This window comes from Hippopotamus amphibius, chromosome 9 (assembly GCF_030028045.1).
Source record: "Hippopotamus amphibius kiboko isolate mHipAmp2 chromosome 9, mHipAmp2.hap2, whole genome shotgun sequence".
NCBI lineage: Eukaryota > Metazoa > Chordata > Mammalia > Artiodactyla > Hippopotamidae > Hippopotamus > Hippopotamus amphibius.
Window position 1 is genome coordinate 90,783,114 of NC_080194.1, and position 20,443 is coordinate 90,803,556.

At 60.9% G+C, this 20,443-nt stretch overlaps 1 protein-coding gene across 6 annotated transcripts in view; it reads left to right on the top strand.

Moving 5' to 3' along the window:
• Positions 1-1,680: 1,680 nt before the first annotated feature.
• The window catches only part of BCL9L (BCL9 like), a 28,757-nt gene continuing 9,994 nt past the window's right edge, over positions 1,681-20,443 (top strand). The window contains exons 1-5 of one of the 6 annotated variants that reach the window (XM_057748020.1): positions 1,681-2,633; positions 8,879-8,941; positions 17,711-17,812; positions 19,072-19,457; positions 20,189-20,308. In XM_057748020.1, the coding sequence (XP_057604003.1) occupies positions 17,787-17,812; positions 19,072-19,457; positions 20,189-20,308 (532 nt within the window). In that variant the 5' untranslated portion in view covers positions 1,681-2,633; positions 8,879-8,941; positions 17,711-17,786. The other 5 variants (XM_057748018.1, XM_057748019.1, XM_057748022.1 and 2 more) reach the window with 5 other exon arrangements.

The window sequence follows — 20,443 nt, forward strand, 5'->3', positions numbered from 1 at the left end:
TACGCTGGGGGAATGAGTCACAGCTCCACCCAAGGGAGTGCTCTACATGGCTGCTCCACAGGACATGCCGAATACACTTGAACTTAACTGTGTGCCACAATTAACAGACCCCCTTGCGCACAGCCATCACTCACCCCTATGAACATTGTTTTCTGGACCAGCTATGAACCTGGCATCGTGCCAAAGGGATCATCACAAGCCCATGTGGCTTGTCATGTATGCAACGGGAAACTGACCCACGTAACTGGGTGGACCCTTGCTTCTAACAAGAAATCCTGTTTGAGAAATGGCCTTGTCTTGGGGCTCATCTTATACCCTCAGGACCCTGGAAAGGGGAGAAGAGATTAAACCCTACTTCCATGGGTCAGGTAGTATCCTAGGCTCTGAGATCTTTCACACCAGAGCTCAGCCTCTCTGGGCTTCAGTTTTCTTTTCCTTTAAGTGGGAATAATACCTACTTCATAGGGTTGTGATGATTCAATCCCTAACCCAAGCTTGGTCTTGGCATAGCAGTTAATAGGCACTTGGGGAAGTTTTGCTGATTGGCTCAAAGCATGATCAAGAGATAGTGTGTATGAAAATGCTTTGTAAACTTCGATGTTAGACACCCATGGGGATTGTTATGTTATCTTCTTTCAGGGTTTCTCCCCCTTTTCCACCTGTGCCTCTCCAGACCTTGCTCAGTGCCCAGCTGAGGGTACCATCAACTCATCGAGTGAATTTACTGAATCCCTACTATGAACCCAGCACCTGAGTGCTATGGGGAATATAGAGGCGTAGGAGGCATGGTCTGGGCCCTCAAGAATCTTTTGGGGCAACCAGACATACACACAAGAGAATCAAGATAAAACATACAAGTAGGTACTCAGTTGGGCAGCAGAGATGTAATAGGTGGTCAAGAGAGGGAGACCAGTGAGGGCTAGATCTCTCTGGGGGCCATCTGTGAGGAGGCGCAGGGGAGAGCTCAGGGGAACCAAATATGAGCAAAGGGGCTTGCTAGTGCCCTTCCTTTCTGAAGTGGTCAGTGCTTGTTACTTGTTGGTATTAATTCGGGGGGGGGGGGGGGCAGTGGGATACAGGGAAAGTGCCGCGGGATAAGGAAACCCAAACTCTAGTCCTGAGCTTACCTCTTTCTAGCTGTGCCCTGAGGAAGTCCTTAACTAATGCAAGCCTTGGTTTCCTCATCAGTGTCATGGGGCCGTAACATCTTTCTCACGGGGTTGTGGAAACATTGAAATAACATGTGAAATGCTTTTAAAAAGCGCTTTACCATTTCTTTTTCATGGGACCTATTCTCCTATAGGGTCCTGGGCATGTGTTTTTGTATGTGTGCATGTAGCACTTTGAGGTTAGGACAGAGTTCTTTTGGGAAAACAAAGGTTTTACATCCCCAAACATTTTCTTAGTATCCACTTTGCGCTGCTGAGGATTGATATGAGAAAATGCAGTCTACATCCTCAAGGCTCTCATGGGCTACTGGGAAAGCGAGGTGAGTAAAGTGAATAAGGAGGCGCTCAGTGCATAACGAATGGCGGGTGGGTAAGATGAAGAGGGGACCCAGGGGGGAGAGAGAGGGGGGGAGGGCGGGCGGGAGGGAGAGGGAGTGTGTCGGGGGTGGCGGGTGAGTCTAGGCAACTCCCACCGCTTCCAATCAGTGTAGACAGGAGGGTAGGTTTGTCAAACCTCTCCCCAGCCTGAGATGTTGTTAGCGCGTCTCCTCCCCAGTCCTCGGGAGTGGGGTGGAGAGAGGCTTAGAAGCCCCCTCCCCGCCCCCGGGCCAACCTCCCTCCTGCTAGCCGGCCCGGCGCCTTACCGAGTCAGACCACTGGGAGGCTGGGGGAGCCGGGTTGGGCGAGGAGGCGAGCGAGATGGGGGAGCTCTTATTTTGACAGGGGCCTCTCCGGGCTCTGGTATGAAGGCAGAAGGAGGCAGCCAGAGAGCCCCGATGCTTATTCAGGCTGGGGAGCGGAGCCGAGTGGAGGGGCGAGCGAGGCTCCGGCAGCGCAGAGGAGCCCGGGGAGGCGGCGGCGAGCGGCGGAGCCAGTGGCCGGACATGCCCCGGACTCGGGGCCGCTGCACCACCGCCGCCGCCCGGAGCCAGCCGGCCGGACACCCGCACGCTTGGGTCCCCTGGCGCCGCGCCGCCCGGGGGCTGCGACCCGGACCCTCGGCGTCCGACCAACAATAAGCGCCCAGACAGCCCCCTCCCTGCCCCGCGCCCGCCGTCCCCGCGGGCCTCGGGGAAAGTGAAAGGAGGAGGAGAAGGAAGGAAGGAAAGAAGGAAGGAAGGAAGGGAGGAGGAGCAGGAACCGGAGCCGTGAGGTTCGGGGCCGAGACCCCAGCCCCAAGCCCCGGGCCGGCTGGGTGTGCGCGCTCTCCCGCCGCTGCCCGGCGCCCACGACCATGCTCCGCGATTGGGAGGCAGGAACCCAGGCGCCCAGCGGCCCCCGGATACCCACTCCCGGCCCGGGCAGGGATTGAGATCAAGGCGTCCAGGATCAAAAGATCACCACCTGCCCACCCTCCTCCGCACCTCCAACTGGCGAGCAGGAGGACCCCAATCCGCCCACCGACCCTGACCTGGTCATGGCGTCCAACTCCGGCCTGGCGTGAGGACCCCCGACCCGCGCGAGGTGAGGGGTGGGCTGGGGCCGAGGGCGAAAGTCATGCCAGGCCAGCAGAGGCGCGAGGAGGGAGATCCAGTTCGAACTGGGGAGGGGAAACACAGTCTGATTGTCTCTGGCCCTCTGGCACGCACCCCCAGGCTGTTTAAGGGGTGGGGGACGGCCCCAGGGTTAGTGGAGGCTACTCTTGGGCCCCCAATCAGGTTGGCAGCCCCAAAGTACAGGGGGGAGGGCTTAGGGGCAACCAGGGGACCCTGCCACCCTAGCGCAGAGAACAAGGCCGGCCTTGGGCCAGCTGGAGCAGCAACCCTGCCCTGGGGGCTTCTGGGAGATGTAGTCCCCCTCCCAGGCTCACCAGCCCCTTGGGTCTCGGCACCCCAGCACTTCTCTCTTGGCTGATTCCAGCCTCCCGAAGGAGAAGGAGGTGTGTTGGGATTGGAGATTGCTGGGGGTCACCCTCTGCCCCCAAGCACGGCCTAGGAGCAGCAGGGGCTGTGACTGGAGGAGTCTTCCCTGCCAAGGATTCTTAGTGGTGTGGGCTGGGCTGGGGGTGGGGGGGTGGAGCAGTCACACAGTTCCTTGGAGGTGTCTCTGCACTGCCTTGGTCCAGGGGAGCCCTTGGGGGAGCAATGTGTGGAAGAGAAGGGAGGCTTAGGGCTCCTTGCTTGACTGGAGTATGTCCTATCCCAGGGCTGCTGGAATTTGGTTTCAGGGGACACTGAGGTTTACTCTCCCCTTCTTCCTCTTGGGAGATGAGAAGGAGCATGTCCCTTACAGTCTGGGAGTCTGGAGGGTGTCTCTCTGGAGCAGTGAAGCCAGGATCGGCTTCTGTCTGTCTGTCCAGCTTCCTTCCTTCCGGGTTTTTCTGACACCCCCTCCTCCTTCTGTCTGTCTGCTGCTTGGGGTGTGGGTCCGCGTCTGTGTCTGGGGGGCCTCTGCTACAGAGAGGAAAAGTGTTACTCTGGGAGAGGTGAGCTGGGCATGTGATTGAGCCCTGGGAAAGGGGCTTGGAGGCCTCCTTGATCTTTGGCCTTGGTTTCCTGTTTTACCTAGGAAAGCTGTCTTCACACAGTATCTGCTGTAACCCTACTGATGCCTCTGGGCAGCTCTCTGAAAGAGACCTGCGGGGTGGGTGGGCTTCTACTCCCCTTGCTCTCCCTCCTCCTCAGCCTCTCCAAGGAGCAGCTACTTCTTCTGGGCTGGGGCCGCCTGGCTTGTCTGCTGCCCCCCAGCACTGGCTTGGCTGCCTTCTCTGGGTCAGGACCATGATTTCATGGCCCCAGGGGAAGAGCATGTTCAGGCCGTCTTTCTGGTATCAGCTCTGAGGCGCCTGCTAATAGAAGCCTCAGGACAGGGTGAGAATGGGAGAGAAAGGTAAGGGGCAGGGGGCTCTCCTATCAGGATGGAAGGTGCTGCCCTCCCTCAGCTGATCAGCCTCCTTGGCCTTGGAGAACCAGGCCCGGAAGGTCAGCCTTCTCGCTGCTTCCCTCTGGAGGTTCTCTTTACCTGTGTCGCTCCTGATTGGGGTGGGGCCGGGGTTAATGTTGGAAAGGGTGCCTCTGAAGGGGAGAATACCTATACTCTTGGATCCAGAGTGACTCTTGTGCTCAGGGTAGCAGGGACCTCAGGCCGGAGATGATTTCTGGAGGTCCATATGGAGGCTCAGAGTGAGTCTCTAATTACTGAGGTTGAGGGTCCAGGTGGGAAGAAATTAGAGCGCCTGGAGAAGGATAAGTGTTGGTGGTCCACAATCCATCACAACGGTGGTATCGTGGGTCCTAGTGAACTTGCTTACTGAGTCTGTGTTGGGCACCCATGATTCCCTTTGGATAGTTTCGGCCTCCCAACTTCTGCGTACTTGAGTTAAGCAGGAGCCCTGGGCCAGGGGACTCAGCGTCCATGAACAGGCAGGGCAATAGCCTTCTGGGCAGAGGCCTAGTGGGTGGCAGTGTCGACTCAGCAAGGGCTGGAATGCCTGGCACCTGCTTTAGATTAAAGGAGATGCCTGCAAAGGGGGCTGCCTGCCTGCAGGGGGAGGGGCTGGGATGGAGCTCCGTGGAGCCCAGGAGTGGGGTGGAAGGAAAGGACCAGGGTTGCAGACAGCAGCCGCTCTGGCAGGAGTAGAGGGAGCCAGCAGTCCCTCCGCTCAGCAGTCCCTCCTCCAGGGAGTCCAGGACAGGACCTGGGGGCCCCCACACTGCCTCTGGCGCCACAGGCTGAAGTTCTGTCCCAGAGCTCTGCTGTGGGCGGGGGGCAGCTGCGGGGAGCCAGGGTGTCCCAGTGTCCGGCCTGCCCAGGAATGGAAGAGGCCTGCAAGGAGGTGGGGGGCACTTTGGTGTTCTTGTTGGCCTGATGCCATGTTTACTCTTCTGGGGGCTCCTTGATTGCTGGCAGTGAGGGACTCCAAGAGCCTGGGGACCCAGGGGTGACGGGGAAATGGCCTCCTTTCCCTGTGCCAGGAGCCCTGGGCACTGCTCGGTTGCTGACCTGGGGGGAGGGGGCAGAGGGGATGGCACCGTGGGAAAGTGGGCAGCCGTGGGAGCCAAGTGGGTACAGGCTGGGTGCCGCGGGCAGGGAGCCTCTGCCAGGCCTGCTCTCCCTGGGGTGGGGCTGGCTGTTCCAGGGACTGGCCCAACCTGTTGAGCGCCTGGCTGCTCTAGCTTGGCATCTGTGCCCCTGCCTGCCAGCCCCACCAGCTGCCCACCTGTAGCCACACTGTGGGGGCAGGGAGGCTCTGACTGGCCAAGGGGCCAGGATGGAGCTGGTAGAGGCGCGTCCAGGGCGTGCTAAGTTTCCCCAGGTCCCACCCTCTAACTACCAGAGCTGGGGCTGGAGCCAGTTGGAGGGCCAGGTAGCCAGAGGCTAGGAGCTGAGGGTCTAGGTGAAGAAAGCTGCAGCACTAGAGGTGCTGCATGTCGCTTGGATGGGCCGCCCTGAAGGCAGCCTGGAGTTCCAGCCTGGAATTTCCTCTGCTGGGTGCCAGGGCCAGGCCTCCAGAGCCCCACCCCCAGCCTGGCCTGACCTCCCCTCCCTGGGAGAGAGCTGCCGACTTTCCCTGGAGGTTGGGGGAGGGGCGGTAGGGGCATTCTGGTGCTCTGGGAGGAGAGGGATGACTTCCTGGGTGTGGGGTCTGTTGTACTGCCTCACCTTCCCTGAGAGCCCCCCTCCCCATTGAGAGGTGGGAAGCTCTGGGTTCCCAGGGAGATGTCCCCCACCTTGCCCTGAGTGTGGGGGGTCTTGGGTCCCGTGGAAGATCCCTGACTCCCTGCAGGGCCTTTGCTGTCCTCCCACACCCTCTGACCCTGTAGCTTTAGGCCTGCCTTGGGGCTCTGCTAGCCCACGGGGAAGGGGAGCCAGCTGCTGCTCTGTAGGGGAGAAGGTGGCCACCACCGCCCACGGGTCAGGGAAAGGGCCCAGGCAGGTTCCCTCACTTCTTCTCCAGTCAGTGGCTAAAGCAGAGGCCTCTCCTCCTCTGCCTCCTTTCCACCCCAGGCCCTCCCTGCTTGGCCCTGGGCCACCTGCCCCTCCTAACCTTGATGTCTGGCCTAGTCCCTATCCCCAGGGGCTGGGATGCTCTCTGTCCAAGTCCCTCCTGCGATGGGCTGGTAGCCCGGCACTGGCCTGTGTCCCTACCACCCCCACCCTCCCTCCAGCCTCAACTGAGAATGGCCCTGAATCCAGCATTTCCAGCATTTCGAAACCAGGATTGTTTTGAAATCCCTGAGTACTTCTCTACCCCCCTCTGACTCCCCTCCTCCCCACTAGCCCAGAATTTAGTCCTCTAATCTGACTGCATGCTGTGCATTGCCTCTGTGTGCGTGTGTGTGTGTGTGTGTGTGTGTGTGTGTGTGTGTGTGTGTGAGAGACTGTGTGTGCTAGTACATGGCCATGTGCATACGACTGTGTATGTGTGTGTGCGCGTGTGTCCCAGTGTGGGTCTATCTTCCGCCTGTCAGTGGTTCTGTGTGACTGGCCGATGTCATTTGTGTTCTCTGCGCCTTCTTGGGCCTTCTCTGAGAGTGGGAGCCTCTATGGGCCTTAAGAAGTCATTTTTGGGGAGTTTGGGTTATTTTAAAGGGATATCCTGGATGTGTGTCTTTGGGGGTTGTGTCAGTTTCTCTCTCAGGTGCGCGTGTCTGGGAGCATCTGAGGAGTGTGTGTGCGTGGGGCTGTGTCTGTTCCTCTCTCAGGTGCATGTGTCTGGGAGCATCTGAGGAGTGTGTGTGCACGGGGCTGTGTCTGATGCGTGCGCGCGTGTGTGTGCACTCCGTGCGCTCCGCTTCTGTTCCCACCTCTGTCCTTCTCCCTTCGAACACGTCTGGGGTGTGTAGCCACAGGTCTCCCCATAGCTCCCTGGGACATGGAGTCCTCTGTCCTCCGATAGGGAGGTTTCCTGGAGCGAGGCCAAGGCTTCTGGCAGTTCTGTGGTCCTTGGAGAGAAGGTGTGCAGTGGGGAGACTTTCGGATAAACTGTCCCCAGGGCTGGGCTCTCTTCCTCTGCCCTTCACGGACACCCGGCACCTCAAGGGATCCTGACACTCCCAGTCCACCCTGTTCTTGTCACAGGGAGGCCTGGGGAGGTGGGGTTAAGCCTCCACCCTTGGGGTCACTTGCTTCACTGGGGACAAGAAACAGCCACATCACACCTGGGAGCTTGGTGGCTAAAGTTCAGAAAAGTTGACTTTGCTAGCTAGGGGCAGACAGCAAAACAAGACAAGACACGCATGTTTCCAGCCTGAGCAGAAGACAGAGGGGCCTTGAATACCGGGTGGGGGGGTGACGTGACACCCCAGACGTATGAAGGGTTGGGTGTGGGGCCAGCGGCCATTATAGCCTTGACCCTGGGAAGTCCTTCTTGATGTTTAACTTGAATCGTGTTCTACAGGGCGGGGGGGGGGGGGGGGGGGGCGGGGGATGGCCAGGGGGAGCTTTCTTTCTTTCTTTTTTTGCCGAAGCAAGAGTTGTGCTAGTAGAGTTATGTCTGCATGGGATGCGGGCACTTGGAAGCCCTGGTGCCCCGCTATGACTCAATTTCCCATTCTGGGATCTCAGGCCATAATTGAATGTTTCCCTCTCGAAACACTTGTAGCAAATCAGCGAAGAAGAGGGCTGGTGTAGGGGCTCTTTGTTGGAGTTCAAGGGCCTATGGAGACAGCAACAGAAGGCGGGCAGAGAGAGAAGCTGTCCTTTTATAACCCTCCTTCCCATGGCCTCTTGTCCCAGGACTCAGTGGGAGGAAGGGAGGAGTAGAGGCACAGGTTGGTACAGTGCTCAGTGACCCAGCACGGGGAGGGCCTTGGCAAGGAATTTTCAGTTTGTTTCTCAATCTCTGTCTCTGAGACACGCACACACACGTCCCTGCAGACACCTTCAGGAGATGAGCCCAGAACAGTCCCCTGGGGGGCAGTAGGGCAGGGCAGTCCCAGATGGGGCCATGTGGTGCCATGTCTGGCAGACACCCCGTGCTTGTCCCCTAGAGCTGGAAGCTGGGCCCAGCGGGAGGGCCCCTCCCCAACTCCCCTGTCCTGGCCTGGGAGCACCACGGGCTGGAGAGGGTTAAGTCTGGTTGGCAGGGACCCCCCCTCCCCCCAGCGCCGTGAGAGAGGGAGGGGTGGTTAGCAGCTTGCTCTAGTTGGCGTCTCTCCCAGAATTCTTCGGAAAAGAACTCCCCTTTGACCCCCAGTACAAACTGAGCCCAGCCACCAGCCTCCCTCCCGCCTGCCTGTGGGAGCGTCACCCAGCCCCCTCCTCCTGAACTGCTGAGCCCGATCCTCTCAGCCCAGGCCCTCCCAGCCAGGCCGGGTCCCCAGGCCTCTGCATCTTCAGGGCACATGGGAGACCACACGGGGACACAGGATCCACACCAGTCTTCTCTGTGACACAGGATGGCCCCGGGGTGGCTCGTGCTGGAAGCGGGGGTCCTCAGGCCGGGCCGTGGGAGTCCTCCCTCGGCTCCCTGTGGGCTGAGCGCTGAGGGAGCTCTGAGGCACCTCCAGCGCCTTCTTTCCTGCTTCCAGGGGAGGGAGGGGGCGCTGTGCGGGGGGGGCGCTGGGTCAGGCCTGGCTCCTGGCCAGTCCACAGACGTCGTGGAGCGGGGGTGCTGTCCGAGCAGCTCAGGGACTTCCTGGAGCTGCAGGCCTGTCTGTGTGTACATGTTTCGTGGTGTGCATGTTGGGGGTGGGGCTGGGGTTCTGGGAGGAGCAGGGGGAGAGATCGCAGGCCTGGGGCTTCTAGCTGTGACCCTCTCTCCACAGGGAGCCCCAGCCCAGATCACACCCTTGAGCCTGAGCCTGACACGCATTCTCCCGAGGTGAGAGGTCTGTGTGCTTGTGTGTGTCCTCACAGCCTCCTCGCTCAGCTCCGTCTGCCTCTGCCACAGCCTCCTGCTTGGCTTTCTGTCTTGGGCGTCCTCCTCCTGGCTCTCTGCCCCCACTTCTCCTTTCGTTCTCCTCCCCCCAGAGGAGGGGGTGCTGACAGCCTACAACCTGGAACCCAGTAGGGGACGGAGGCGGGGCCAGGGCAGCAAGGGTTAAAGCGCCACCGCGCCGCTCCAGTGAAAGTCCCAGCGGGGTGGGTGGTGGGAGCCTCAGGCCGGTCACCCCCGGAGGGCAAGGCACGGTTTCCTTCCTGGTCATCCCAAGTGCTTGCTCTCCCTCGCCTGCTGGCTTTGGCCTCAGCTGCCTGAGTCAAAGCCAGGGTGGCTACCAGCCACGGTAATGTGGTTTCTGCCCTGGCCCCTAGAACACACACACACACACACACATGCACACACACACACACACACACACACACACACACACGCACACACGCACGCACGCTTTGTCCCTACTGCTACCCCCACCTCCTCCCTCCCTCCCTCCTTCCCTCCCTCCCTCCTTCCCTCCCTCCCTCCTTCCCTCCCTCCCCTCCTTCCTTACTTAGCAACAACTCCCTGAATTCACAACAAACACGCCTGTAGGCTCCTGGTCTGACTAGGGAAAGCTGGAGAAAGCTGAGGACTGGGAGGAGGCACTTCTAGACTGTCCTCAGGAGGGAAGGGCTTCAAAGTCCCCCACCCTCCCTGCCGGAGGCAACCACCCCTCAGGGACGGGGAGGAGGTGGTCCGGCTTCCAACTCAGGCAATGAAAAAAGTGTGGGGGGGGGGCAGTGCCAGGTGTGGCTGAGCAGGTGGGGGGGCCGGGCTGGGACTCTGCTAGGGAGTCCCACTTGACCTTTGACCTCCACCTGCGGAGTGGGAGGGGCCGCAGACTCCTCCTGCCTCTGGGCCTCTCGGCAGGAGCCTGTGCTGTTGTCACGGTCCCAGACTCTTAGGGACCAGGATGGGTGACAACGTAACGGATGGGGGGTGGGCAGGGCTGGAGTGGCCCAAGAACTTTGCTCTCAGAGCCCCAGTGGGCCAGGCACCTGTGTTGAGGGGGTGGGGAGTGGTGGCCTCTCTTTGATCTCTTCCCTGGGCAGGAACTGTGGCCTCCAGCTGGGACCTGGTGCACATCAGGCTTGGAGGGAGTGTGGAATGAGGGAGTGAGGCACCATTCTTTCGGCACAGTGCAGAGGGCTGCTACCAGGGTGAACCTGCATTGGGAAATGGTTAAGAGCCTGATTACTGGAGTGTCTGGGTTCAAATCCTGACTCTTCTAATTTTGGACTGTGTGCCTTAGGCAAGTTACTCAACTTCCCTGTGCCTCAGTTTTCTTATCTGTAAAGTGGGGATAATGAGAGAACTTTCTTGTAGAGTACTGAATTAGAGGACTAAATTAGAGAATGCACATGAAGCCTTCAGGACAGCTTGATGTTACAGAGTAAATGCTCAATAAATATTAGAGCTCCTCCTCCTTATTATTAGTCATAGCTCTTCACAGGAACTTGTGGTCCTCCCAGGGGCTTTAGCAGGGGAAGAATGGATGGGGGTGGGGGAGAGAGAGCCTTTCCAACACTTCAGACTCCTAGATTCTAATACCCTTCCAGACCCACCTTCTTGCTGCCTCAGTTTCCCCACTGAGGGGAAACGGACATCTTAGTTGCACGTTTGCCAAATAACCATGGGCCTGGAGAGGGATCTGAGGACGTAGGGCCCGTCCCCCTCCCCATCTCCCAGCACTTCCCAGGGCTGAGCCCTCCCTGCCCCAGGATGTTAGCTCAGGTCAGCTTCAACACCCCTCCCACCATCCTATCCCCTGCTGCTCTGTTCCTTCTTCACCAGGCTGAACAGCCATTAAGATGCACTGTCCTTAAATGGCTTGAATGGCCGCCTCCTCTCTTTCCTGGCCTAAGGGGTCAGGGACCTTCCTTGGAGAGGAGAGGAGCAGTGTGGAGCTGTGACATGGAGGGCAGCTGTTCGGCCTGCCTTGGGGCCCAGGGTCCACTGGATTCCCTGTACCCTGCCTGGGCATTTTCTCTGAGCGTGGCGGGGCAGTGCCCAGGCCTGTGATATGTGTAGAAGCCCAGATGGGCATGCCTGGCACCTGCTGTACACAGATGGGCAGGAAGCCCATCCTGAAGCCCAGCAAGGGTGGGGTCATGTCCAGCATCGAGAGGCCCCCCACCCCCCACCGCCCCACCAGAATCCTTTCCTCTGCTGTGTGGGGGAGTGTGGGCAGCGCTGGGAAGAGTTCTGTTTCAACCCTGTGTGCCCTGGGGGACGCCAGGGGAGGATGCTGAGTGACTTTGGGTGAGCAAGGCCCCGCAAGGCCCTGGGATGAGAGTGGGAGGATGGCGGGGCTAGGGCTTGGGAACTTCTGGGTGCGGAGCCCACAAGGCGGGGAGGATGGGGCAGCAGGCACGGTGTGCCCACAAGGAGGGAAGCTCTGCAGACAAGTGGTTTGGTCTTCTGGGGAGTGAGTGTCCAGATCTCCAGAGTGGATTCAGATGTGGCAGGGTGCCTGGGATACCAGGGCTCCTGGGTACCTTCTCTGGCCTGGTACCAAGAGGGGTGGGCTGGAGCCCCTGGCTCTACTCAGCACCTCCTTCTGGTACAGAGGGGACACCCCCCTTCCATGGGCCTGGGAGTGTGGGCTCAGTGTTGGCCTGGGCCATGCCTCACTGCTGGGCTGGCCATGCTGCCTTTGCCCAGCCCCTGGGGCCTGTTCCTTGGGCAGGCTGGGGCTATTTTTGGGATCGGGCTGGGGCTCTGGGGCTGGTTTCAGATGTTCCAATGTGAACAGGAGAAAATGGGAACAGATGGCTGGAGGGTTCCAATCAGCGGGTCCTGCTGGGAGCAGGTTATTTTTAGGGCCTTGTTAACCCTTTGGGGACTGTGGAGCCACCCTGAGAGGGACAGCCCTCTCTAGATGAGAAGAGGACAGGTCTTCTCTCTGGACCTCTGCTTTCAGAACTGCCTGTCCCAGTTGCTCTTCTTTCCCTCTCAGACCCTCCACTCTTTAAAGAGCCCCATGGCAAGAAAGTAGGCTCCAGCCTCCTTCCAGCCCAGACCCTGCAGGGAGACTGCCATGGGTAGGAGGGGGAGAGGCGTGGCTGGTGGAGGGGTTGTGGGCCACTGTTGAAAGGAAACTCCCCTTTGCTTTTCTCCTGGGGTTTTGAGACAGCCCTGAGGCTAAGAGAGTGGATAACTGCTCTCTGGGTTCCTGCTCTGGGTTTGAGTGTCTGTCAATAAACCCAGCGATGCCCAGGGGAGTGCTAGCTGAGGGAGCTGGCCTCTGTGAGGACAGAGAAAGAACCAACTTCTTGTACGTGGTACCACTGAGATGACGCCCATGGGCCTGGATCCCTTGGATCCTCAAGAGCAAATATCAGAGGAGGGGTGGGGTCATGTCAGCATCCAGAGGACCCCCCAGCATCCTTTCCTGTGCTACGTGGGTGAGTGTGGGCAGGGCTGGGGTGGGCCAAGGGAGGATGCTCAGTGACTCTGGGGAGCAAGGTTCCAGAAGGCCCTGGGATGAGAATGGGATGATGGAGGGGTACCCATCTTTACCAAATGCCCACAAATTTGGGTGTCATGTAGGGTGTAGAGAAGGAGACATCATGGCCAGAGGTGGTCTGTGGAGGGCTGCGTTATGTCACACGCATTCTGTTGGATGGTTTCACGATGAGTATCTCTCTCGATATATTGATCCTTATTTTGCAGTGAGGAAACTGAGGCTCAGAGGGCTGAAGGGATGGACAAGATCCCGTGGCTTAGAAGGGGTGGGATGGTGGGATGTGACTGGCATCCTTGTTGGCCTCACTGCAAACCCAGTTCTCATCGCACGGCATCACTCACACTGCCTGCCAGTGTCCCAGCCCCAGAGGGCAAGGCTGCTGGGACTGGGCCTCCTCAGGGAGCAGGTCTATGGAATGAGGGTAGGAACAGAGGCCTGGGAGCAGGGGACCCTGCCTGTCACCGCTCTCACAATCCCCTAAGCCCTTCTTGCCTGAGGGCGCCAGGGCTGACACCAGAAACCCCATTTGGCCTTCCTGTCTTCCCTGCCCGAGGATCACAGGCATACATCCTGTCTTGTCAGTCCCCACCCCCACCCCGTCCTGGCCCACCTGCCCCTGCTTCCTGTAGGGTCATGGCAGTCTGGATGTCAACGTGGGCAGAGCTCGAGGGCCCTCCAGGTGCTGCTGGTGCCAGGAGTTTGGGCCAGGCTGGCGAGGTGAGGGCTGGGAGGATGTCTCTGACGCTGGCAGTACCTGGGGGAGCAGAGCAGGCAGGCGGGCTCTGGGTGAGGTCCCGCCCCGTGGTCGCTGCCTGTGCCAGCAGTCTGCCCGCACTCCAACTCCCACAATGGCCCCATTGTTCCCAGCCGCCAGGCAGTTTGGAGGAGGTTCCTGGGCCACCCCAATCCTCCCCCCAAAAAAAAGGCCAGATTAACCCCTTGGAGGATAGAGGCCAGGTGAGGGCCCACAGGGAGCTACGCTGCCCCTTTCTCCCTTCTGGGAACCTGGACTTGGGACGCCACCTCCCACCACGTGTACCCAGCAACAGGGCACCTCTGGAGATCGGGGTCTCCCACAGGGTAGGGAGTAGCACCTAGACCCTCTCCCACCCCTAGGGGGGTGCAGGTGCCAGGGGGCAGGAAGTGCCAGTGGGGTGGCAGGCGGAGACCAGATATATTTGGGCCGGTGGGGCTCATTCCAGCCACCACCGCCTGCCCTACTGGCTCCTGAGCTCCTTTCCTTCCTGTGAAACCAGAGCTGGGTTGGGCCTAGCTCAGGATTTCGGTGGATTTAAAGAGGCAGCACCATCACTGCCAGCCTGGCTTCCTCTCCCCCTCCCCAGGTAGGGTCTGGGGCAGAGAGAGGACTGGAGAGCTGCTCGCTCCTCCTTTGCCCCGGGCTCACCCCTGGCCCTTGCCCCTGCTGGGGTACCAGGCTTTTGGCACTCCTTTCTCCCAGAGCTTTGGGCGGGTGGGGTGGGCGGGGGTGGGCTGTGGTTTCCTGTGTTGGCTGTTTGTGCCTGGCCCAGAGTGCCCGCCGCCTGCCTGGGCTTCCTGCCCTGTCTTGTTTCCTTGTGCCCCCACCTCCTCCTCCTCCTCCCCCCTGGGGGAGGGAGCAGCCAGGGATTGGGCAGTAACCTTTGGGGGCGCCCCACTGCCAGGCTGTGACTACTTCCCCAGGCCTGGCCACATGGGCACTGGCTACGGGAGCCAAGCTAGGTGACCTCCAGCTCGTCCAGGCAATGCCACTTAGCCCGGTAGTCTCCAGAAGGGCAGAATCCCCTCCGGAAGCACCCTGTTCAAAGACCCCAGACTGCAAGGTCTGGGGCCAGGAGTTGCCATGTCCGGGCAGGGTTGGGGTTGTGTGACACCAGCCTGGGGCTGCAGGTGGGGTGGGGCTGGAAACTCCCAGACAAAAATGGTCGATTTGCATGGTCTCCTTTGGCAGGAGGTGGGGGGAAGTGGAGAGAGCTGCTAGGAACCAGGGTGAGGGGAAGGCCCCCCACGCCTGGAAGTCCCCGCACAGAGGGTCCCAGAGCAACACCTTGGTTCTTGAGCAGATTTCCTGCTGGGCTATGAATCCTTGACCTCCCCACCCGGCTGAGTCACCACCTCAGGAAGAGGAAGTGACCTGGGTGGTAGAAGAGAGCTTCTAGGGACCAAGGAGTTCTGACACCCAGGAGAAAGGGGACTCAGGACCTTGTTGTCTTGGGGGCTGGCTCTCCCTGAGTCAGTGGCCAAGGATCCCACCCCTAATACTCCCAGCAGGTTCCTGTTCTTTCAGGTACCACAGGGTCCTAGCAGCCCATCCCCTCTCTAGAGGTGTCTGCCCACTGTGTGTGGAAGCATGGACCCTCCAAGCCGTGTTCTCACTGCCTCCTGGGGTGGTTTTGAGCTGGGCAGTAGGACGGGGGGGCTGGCTGGGGAAGCGAGCAGAGGCTCCCAAGGTGGGGGCAGCTGGAAGTAGGCAGGTTGTGCACTGGTGTACGGCTGTGGCAGTTCCGTGTAGCGCAGGCAGCTGGCGTGTCCCACCTGGAGGCCCTGGGCTTCCATCAAAGCCTTCCTGGTCTCCTGCCCCCAGCTGAGGTCAGGTTCAGGTCCGCCTGAACTCTTAGGTCACAGCTTCCCTCCCCACCCACCCCCACCCCCCACGTTGCACCAGGAGGGCAAGACCTCAGGCAGGCTTTGTCTCAGCAGCCTCCTGCCTCCGTTCTCATGGGTCTGCTCCTGGCCTTTCACTCAGGTGACTGGCACCTGCCCCCTGTTTGGGAGCACATGTCGCTGCTCCCCACCCTAACCCGCTTAAGAGGGAGCCACAGCGCATTCTTCCCAGAGCTCCATCCCTTTCCTTTCATCCATCTCAGGGGCTCCTGGCCTGGCGCCAAGAAGCCCCTTCACTCAGTTTAAAAACCGCACCCACCAGGAATCAGCTTTCCTGCCTCCCATCCCCAAGGCTCTCCAGGTCTCTTCCAGGGACTGTGACTGCGTAGTAGAGGAGGAAGGGTCTCTGGGATCTGGGGCAGACTCCTGAGGGGCAAAGAGGGGAGGTGTGAGATGGGAAAGTCCTGACTCATCTGTACTTGACTCAGCGCGTCCTGCTGCTGGGTGGGAGTGAGGGGGTGGAGTCCTAGAGGGGAGGGCAACGCCAAGATTCTTCTGCAGAGGAGCCTTGGCCTGACTGGGGACCCTGGAGCAGACTAATTTTCTGACAGCCCCTTCCCAAATTATTAGACATCCCAATATTTGAAGCTGTACACAGAGGAAAGTGGGTGGCGTTTGCCCTGTCCCAACCCCAGGGGGCTGGGTCCAGTGGCCAGCATGTGGGAAGCCCACCTGCCTGGTGCAGGCTCAGATGAGCCGTCATGACTTGAGGGGAGGACACTGCAGTGCAGGGGAAACACCAGGGGAATGGGGTCTTGGTACTGCCACGTAATGGTCCTGTGACCCAGGGGCCTGTCACTTCCTTTCCCCAGATCTCAGTTTCCTCATTGTGAAATGGGGATGAGTACTGTTGTGGCAGGTGTTTGGTAGTTTTGAGGATCAGTGAGGTGGTGAAGGTGGAAGCCTGGGGCCCATGTCAGCCACAGGCTTGCCCCTAAGCCCAGGTGCGGCCCCCCCACCCGCCCCCGGCCTGATGCAGGAGATGGGGGCTGGCAGCAGGCTGCTTCCCAGCCAGGCCCTGGACTTTGGAATCTTCCCCTGAGGAGCCTCCCTCCCTAGAGACAGAGCTGGAGTGGGGAAGGCCAGTGTGCCCTGGGCTTAAGTTAGGGTTAGACTCCCACAGGGTCACTGGTGTGGCGCCCTCCCCCGCCCAGCCTCCAGCAGCCCGGCAGGGAATGTGCACTGGTGTCGGGTTGGGCCTGTCACCAGGACAAAGCTTCTGGCCCAAGACTCCTCCCCTCTTCTCCCCTCCCCCACCCCGTACTGGGATCTGCGGGGGGGTGGGGTGGGGGGGGACAGGGCTGGGGGCGGTCGGGTGAGGCTTCCGTGTTTGTGTAAGTCTGTTTGTTGGTATGTCAGTGGCCCTGTGTGTGTGTGTTTCTTTGACTACCGGGCTCAACTTTCTATGGGCTCCCTTGTGGCCGAGCCTCAGTCTTTTCATCTGTTCAATGAGTCGATGCGCTCCCTCTCTGCCCTCTGGCCACCTCTGGAAACGTGCCCCAGGCTGTTTCTGTGCTCCTGCTTCGGCCAGCGCCTCCCTCGCCCTCCCGCACACCTCCGCGGGCCGGCGTGAGCGCGCCTCTAGTTTCCTGGGCTCCGTGCGTGTCTTTGTCTCCCCGTCCACGTGTGAGCTGCGAGTGTGTGTGAGTCAGAGTTCGGGTGCTGGTGGGTTGGGTGCTGGTGGGTCCCAGGGCCCCCGCCTGGCGGTGCCTAGCGCTGGGCCGAACCTCGGCCCCGCCAGGGCGCGCGCCGGGCCCCTCGCCGCACTTGGCCGTGGGTCTGTCCGGGCGGCGCGTGCGGGGCCGGGAGAGGCACGCTGCAGTCCCGCCCGTCGCCCGCTCCCCGGCTCCCCGGCTCCCCGGCTCGCTGGCTCTCTCGCTCGCTGGCTCTGCCTCTCCGCTCTGGCTCTGCCGAAGGGGGCGGGGTGGGGTGCAGGGGCGGGGGGAGGGGAGGCTCCTGCATTCTTGCGGTCGGGGAGGAATCTGAGCCAGCGTTACTGGTCTCCAGAAGAGCCCAGCTGCAGCCCCGGGGCCCCGCCAGGCCTCTCGCTGCCCGCCCGGGCCTGCTGGGATGGGCACGGGCTAGGCCTCGAGCTGGGGGCGGGACACCGCCCCCCCCCCCGCCCCGGCCCCCTTCCTGCCGGGGCGCCCAGGGGCTGGGCGCAACGCTGGGGGCGGGGCGCCGGGGGTCCTACGCCCCCCCCACCGGGTGAGGGGCGTGCCTGGGGGCGGGAGTCCCCCCGGGGGCCTGACGGACCTCATGGCCGCCCCAAGCGGGCACCTTTGCAACCCATCCTTTTAGTGAATTCTGCCCCTGCGGCCCGGGGGGCCTTGCTAGAGACTGAAAGCTCCCTGAGGGTAAGGTGCGGGAGGGATGGGGCTAGGACCGGCCGCTAGGATCCAGCCCCGGCCTAGTCATCCTTCCTTGCCGTTCCCACCCTACCCTATCCAGTTCCCTAGTCCCGGGGCTGTTGGGTCCTCCCGTCTCCCCTCCCCTTCTCACACCCCCTCCCCAAGTCACAAGTTTTCTCTTTGGGGCTTGTTGCTGCAGTCCCTGCTCCAGTCCCGAGTACCTGGCTGGGCCCTGGGCACGCACAGGGGCCGTAGCCCCACTGTGTGTGGGCGCCATGAGGATCCTGGCTAACCAGACAAGGTGTGTGGGTGTCGCGGAGGGCGGGATGTGTGTGTGCAGCGAGGGGAGGGAAGGGCCCAGTGGTGATTGGGGCGGAACTGTGCAGGCCTGGAAGAGCGAGCCCCCCCCCCCCCCCCCCCCCGGGTACCTGGCTGCCAGGCCACCGCTGGGCTTAGAGGGGGTCAGAATGGGAAGGCTGGCCCCGAGGCAGGAGCCCACAGCTTTAGTGCCTGGGCCCAGGGGACAGAGGGGAGTGTCACCCAGCTAAACCTGCTGTTGTAGTCCCTTCCAGCCCTTTCCTCTTAAATACGGTTTGAGCTGACCCCTGCCCACCCCACTGTCGGGTCCGATGGCGCCCTCTGGCCTCAGTCTAGCTGGGGGTGGGAGCTGGAGGGAGGGGCGGTGCCTGCCTCCCTCCCCTTCCCCAGGAGAAGCCGGCAGACTGGGCCAGGCGGCAGCAGCAGGACAGCAGAGCTGAAATAAATCTGAGCTGGTGTGGAATGAGGGGGGATAAATATCCTCTCCCGTGATGTGATCTTTCCAGCGGCTATTAATAGGTCTCCGGGGAGGGGGAGACGGTGGGGGGAGCGGGCTAGAGCTTAAAGGGCCCGCAGCCGAGGCTGCAGGAATCCTTGGCTTCGGTCTGCTCCGCACACCAGTCCCCTCCCCCTTTTCCTCCTGTTCCTGACTGCCGGCCAGGCCTGCTGGTGGACCCTCTTGAGGCATTCCCCTCCTGCTCTGGGGAGCTTTCTGGACCAGTGGGTACCACTCTTTAGTGTGCTTTTCCTCACTTCCCCAGGGGAATGGGGCTGGGGCATGAGCAGTGCCCCTCAGGTCCTGTGCCCCTTCCCTGCTGGTGTTGGGACAAATGGAAGTTGAGGTTTGGGGACCTTGGAAGGAGTCTTGAGGACAGCAAACCCTTGAAGAGAGGATGCTTAAGCGTTGGTCAGGTGCTAGTGGAAGGGGGTTGCCGTGGAGGCTTGCAGTTTGATGAATGCTGGGGCTGGGGGTGGGTTGGATTGTACCAATGTAAGGCCCTGGTTTTCGTTTGAATTGTGGGGTGGAGGGGGTTGCCCCATCTTCACTCCCCAAGGTGGAGAAGGGCATCCGTCCTTGTTTGAGGAGCCATAGAGGGAGGTAGGGAATAGCTGGTGGTCTTAAGATGCCACTCAGCCCTTACCTCCCCTACCATTAGGTAAGGCAGGTTGGGGCAATTAAAATTCAGGCATGCTACACCCCTGGCAAATTTAACTTTTCATGTCTCTTCCACCTTCTCCCAGGTTACCCCACCCCAGGAGGAGAGAAGCTCCAGGGAGCCCGCCGCTGTCCCCCCGCGGCCACTGCCCCCCTGCCCCAGCCAAGCCAATGCACCCAGAAAATAAGTTGACCAATCATGGCAAGACAGGGAATGGCGGGGCCCAATCCCAGCACCAGAATGTGAACCAAGGACCCACCTGCAACTTGGGCTCGAAGGGCGTGGGGGCGGGGAACCATGGGGCCAAGGCCAACCAGATCTCACCTAGCAACTCAAGTCTGAAGAACCCCCAGGCAGGGGTGCCCCCTTTCAGCTCGCTCAAGGGCAAAGTGAAGAGGGAGCGGAGCGTGTCTGTGGATTCCGGGGAACAGCGAGAGGCTGGGACCCCATCCCTGGATTCGGAGGCCAAAGGTACCCCATTTCCTGATCCCCAAGACTGCAGCATCTTCCACAGTCCTAGACCCACTCTTGCTGGGAGGCCATATTTCTGCCCCCCTTGCCAAATCCTCATCCCCCCACTCCTCTCCAGCACCTTATGTGGGGGCACCTTTCTCTTACCCCCATTATACCCACCCATCTGGTCATTCCCTCAGGATTGGGTGGAGATGTCTCATCCTTAGGTTCCCCCCATGGAGGGGCCACACAGAGTGATGGGGCCTCCAGTCGGTCCGTCCGTTGGTCGGTTGGTCGGTCGGTCGGTGGGTCTTGAGCCTCTCCCGCTTTCCCATGGGAGCCCCCAGCGCCGGAGAGGGAGGTGCTCTGGGTGAGGAGCAGACCCTCACACCTCCCAGGAACCTCTCGGTATCCCGGCTCCCACCAGCTGTGGAGCAGGCACTGGGGCCTGGGAGAGTAGCAGCAGCTCCCCCCTCCCCCCCCACCAGCCCTAATTAGAACCAGTTGTGGTTGGGGATTATGCTGGGCTTGGTGCTGGGTGGGGGAGGGGAGACAGGCAGCAGGGCTGTAGAGAGAAATCAGAAACAAATGGTGTTGTGGTGGGGGCCGAGGGCTGGCACAGTGCCTACCATGGCCTGGGCAGCGGCCCCCTGAGGTGGGGCACCTGGGGGAATGGGCTTGGGAAAGATGCCGGGTGTGGGAGGACAGGGCCTCTGGGTACTGACCCTGACCCCTGCCTGCCTGGGCAGAGGGGGCACCCCGGAGCAAGCGGCGCTGCGTGCTGGAGCGGAAGCAGCCATACAGCGGGGACGAGTGGTGCTCAGGCCCGGACAGCGAGGAGGACGACAAGCCCCTTGGGGCCACCCACAGTGAGTGCCCATTGCTGCCAGGGTGTGTGGCCCGTGGTGTCCCCGGGGGACTGCTGCCCCCAGGGAGCCTCCCTCTCCTCACCTAGGGCTTTAGAGGGCCCAGCCTGGGCAAGAGGGAGTAAAGGGTCAGGAGCC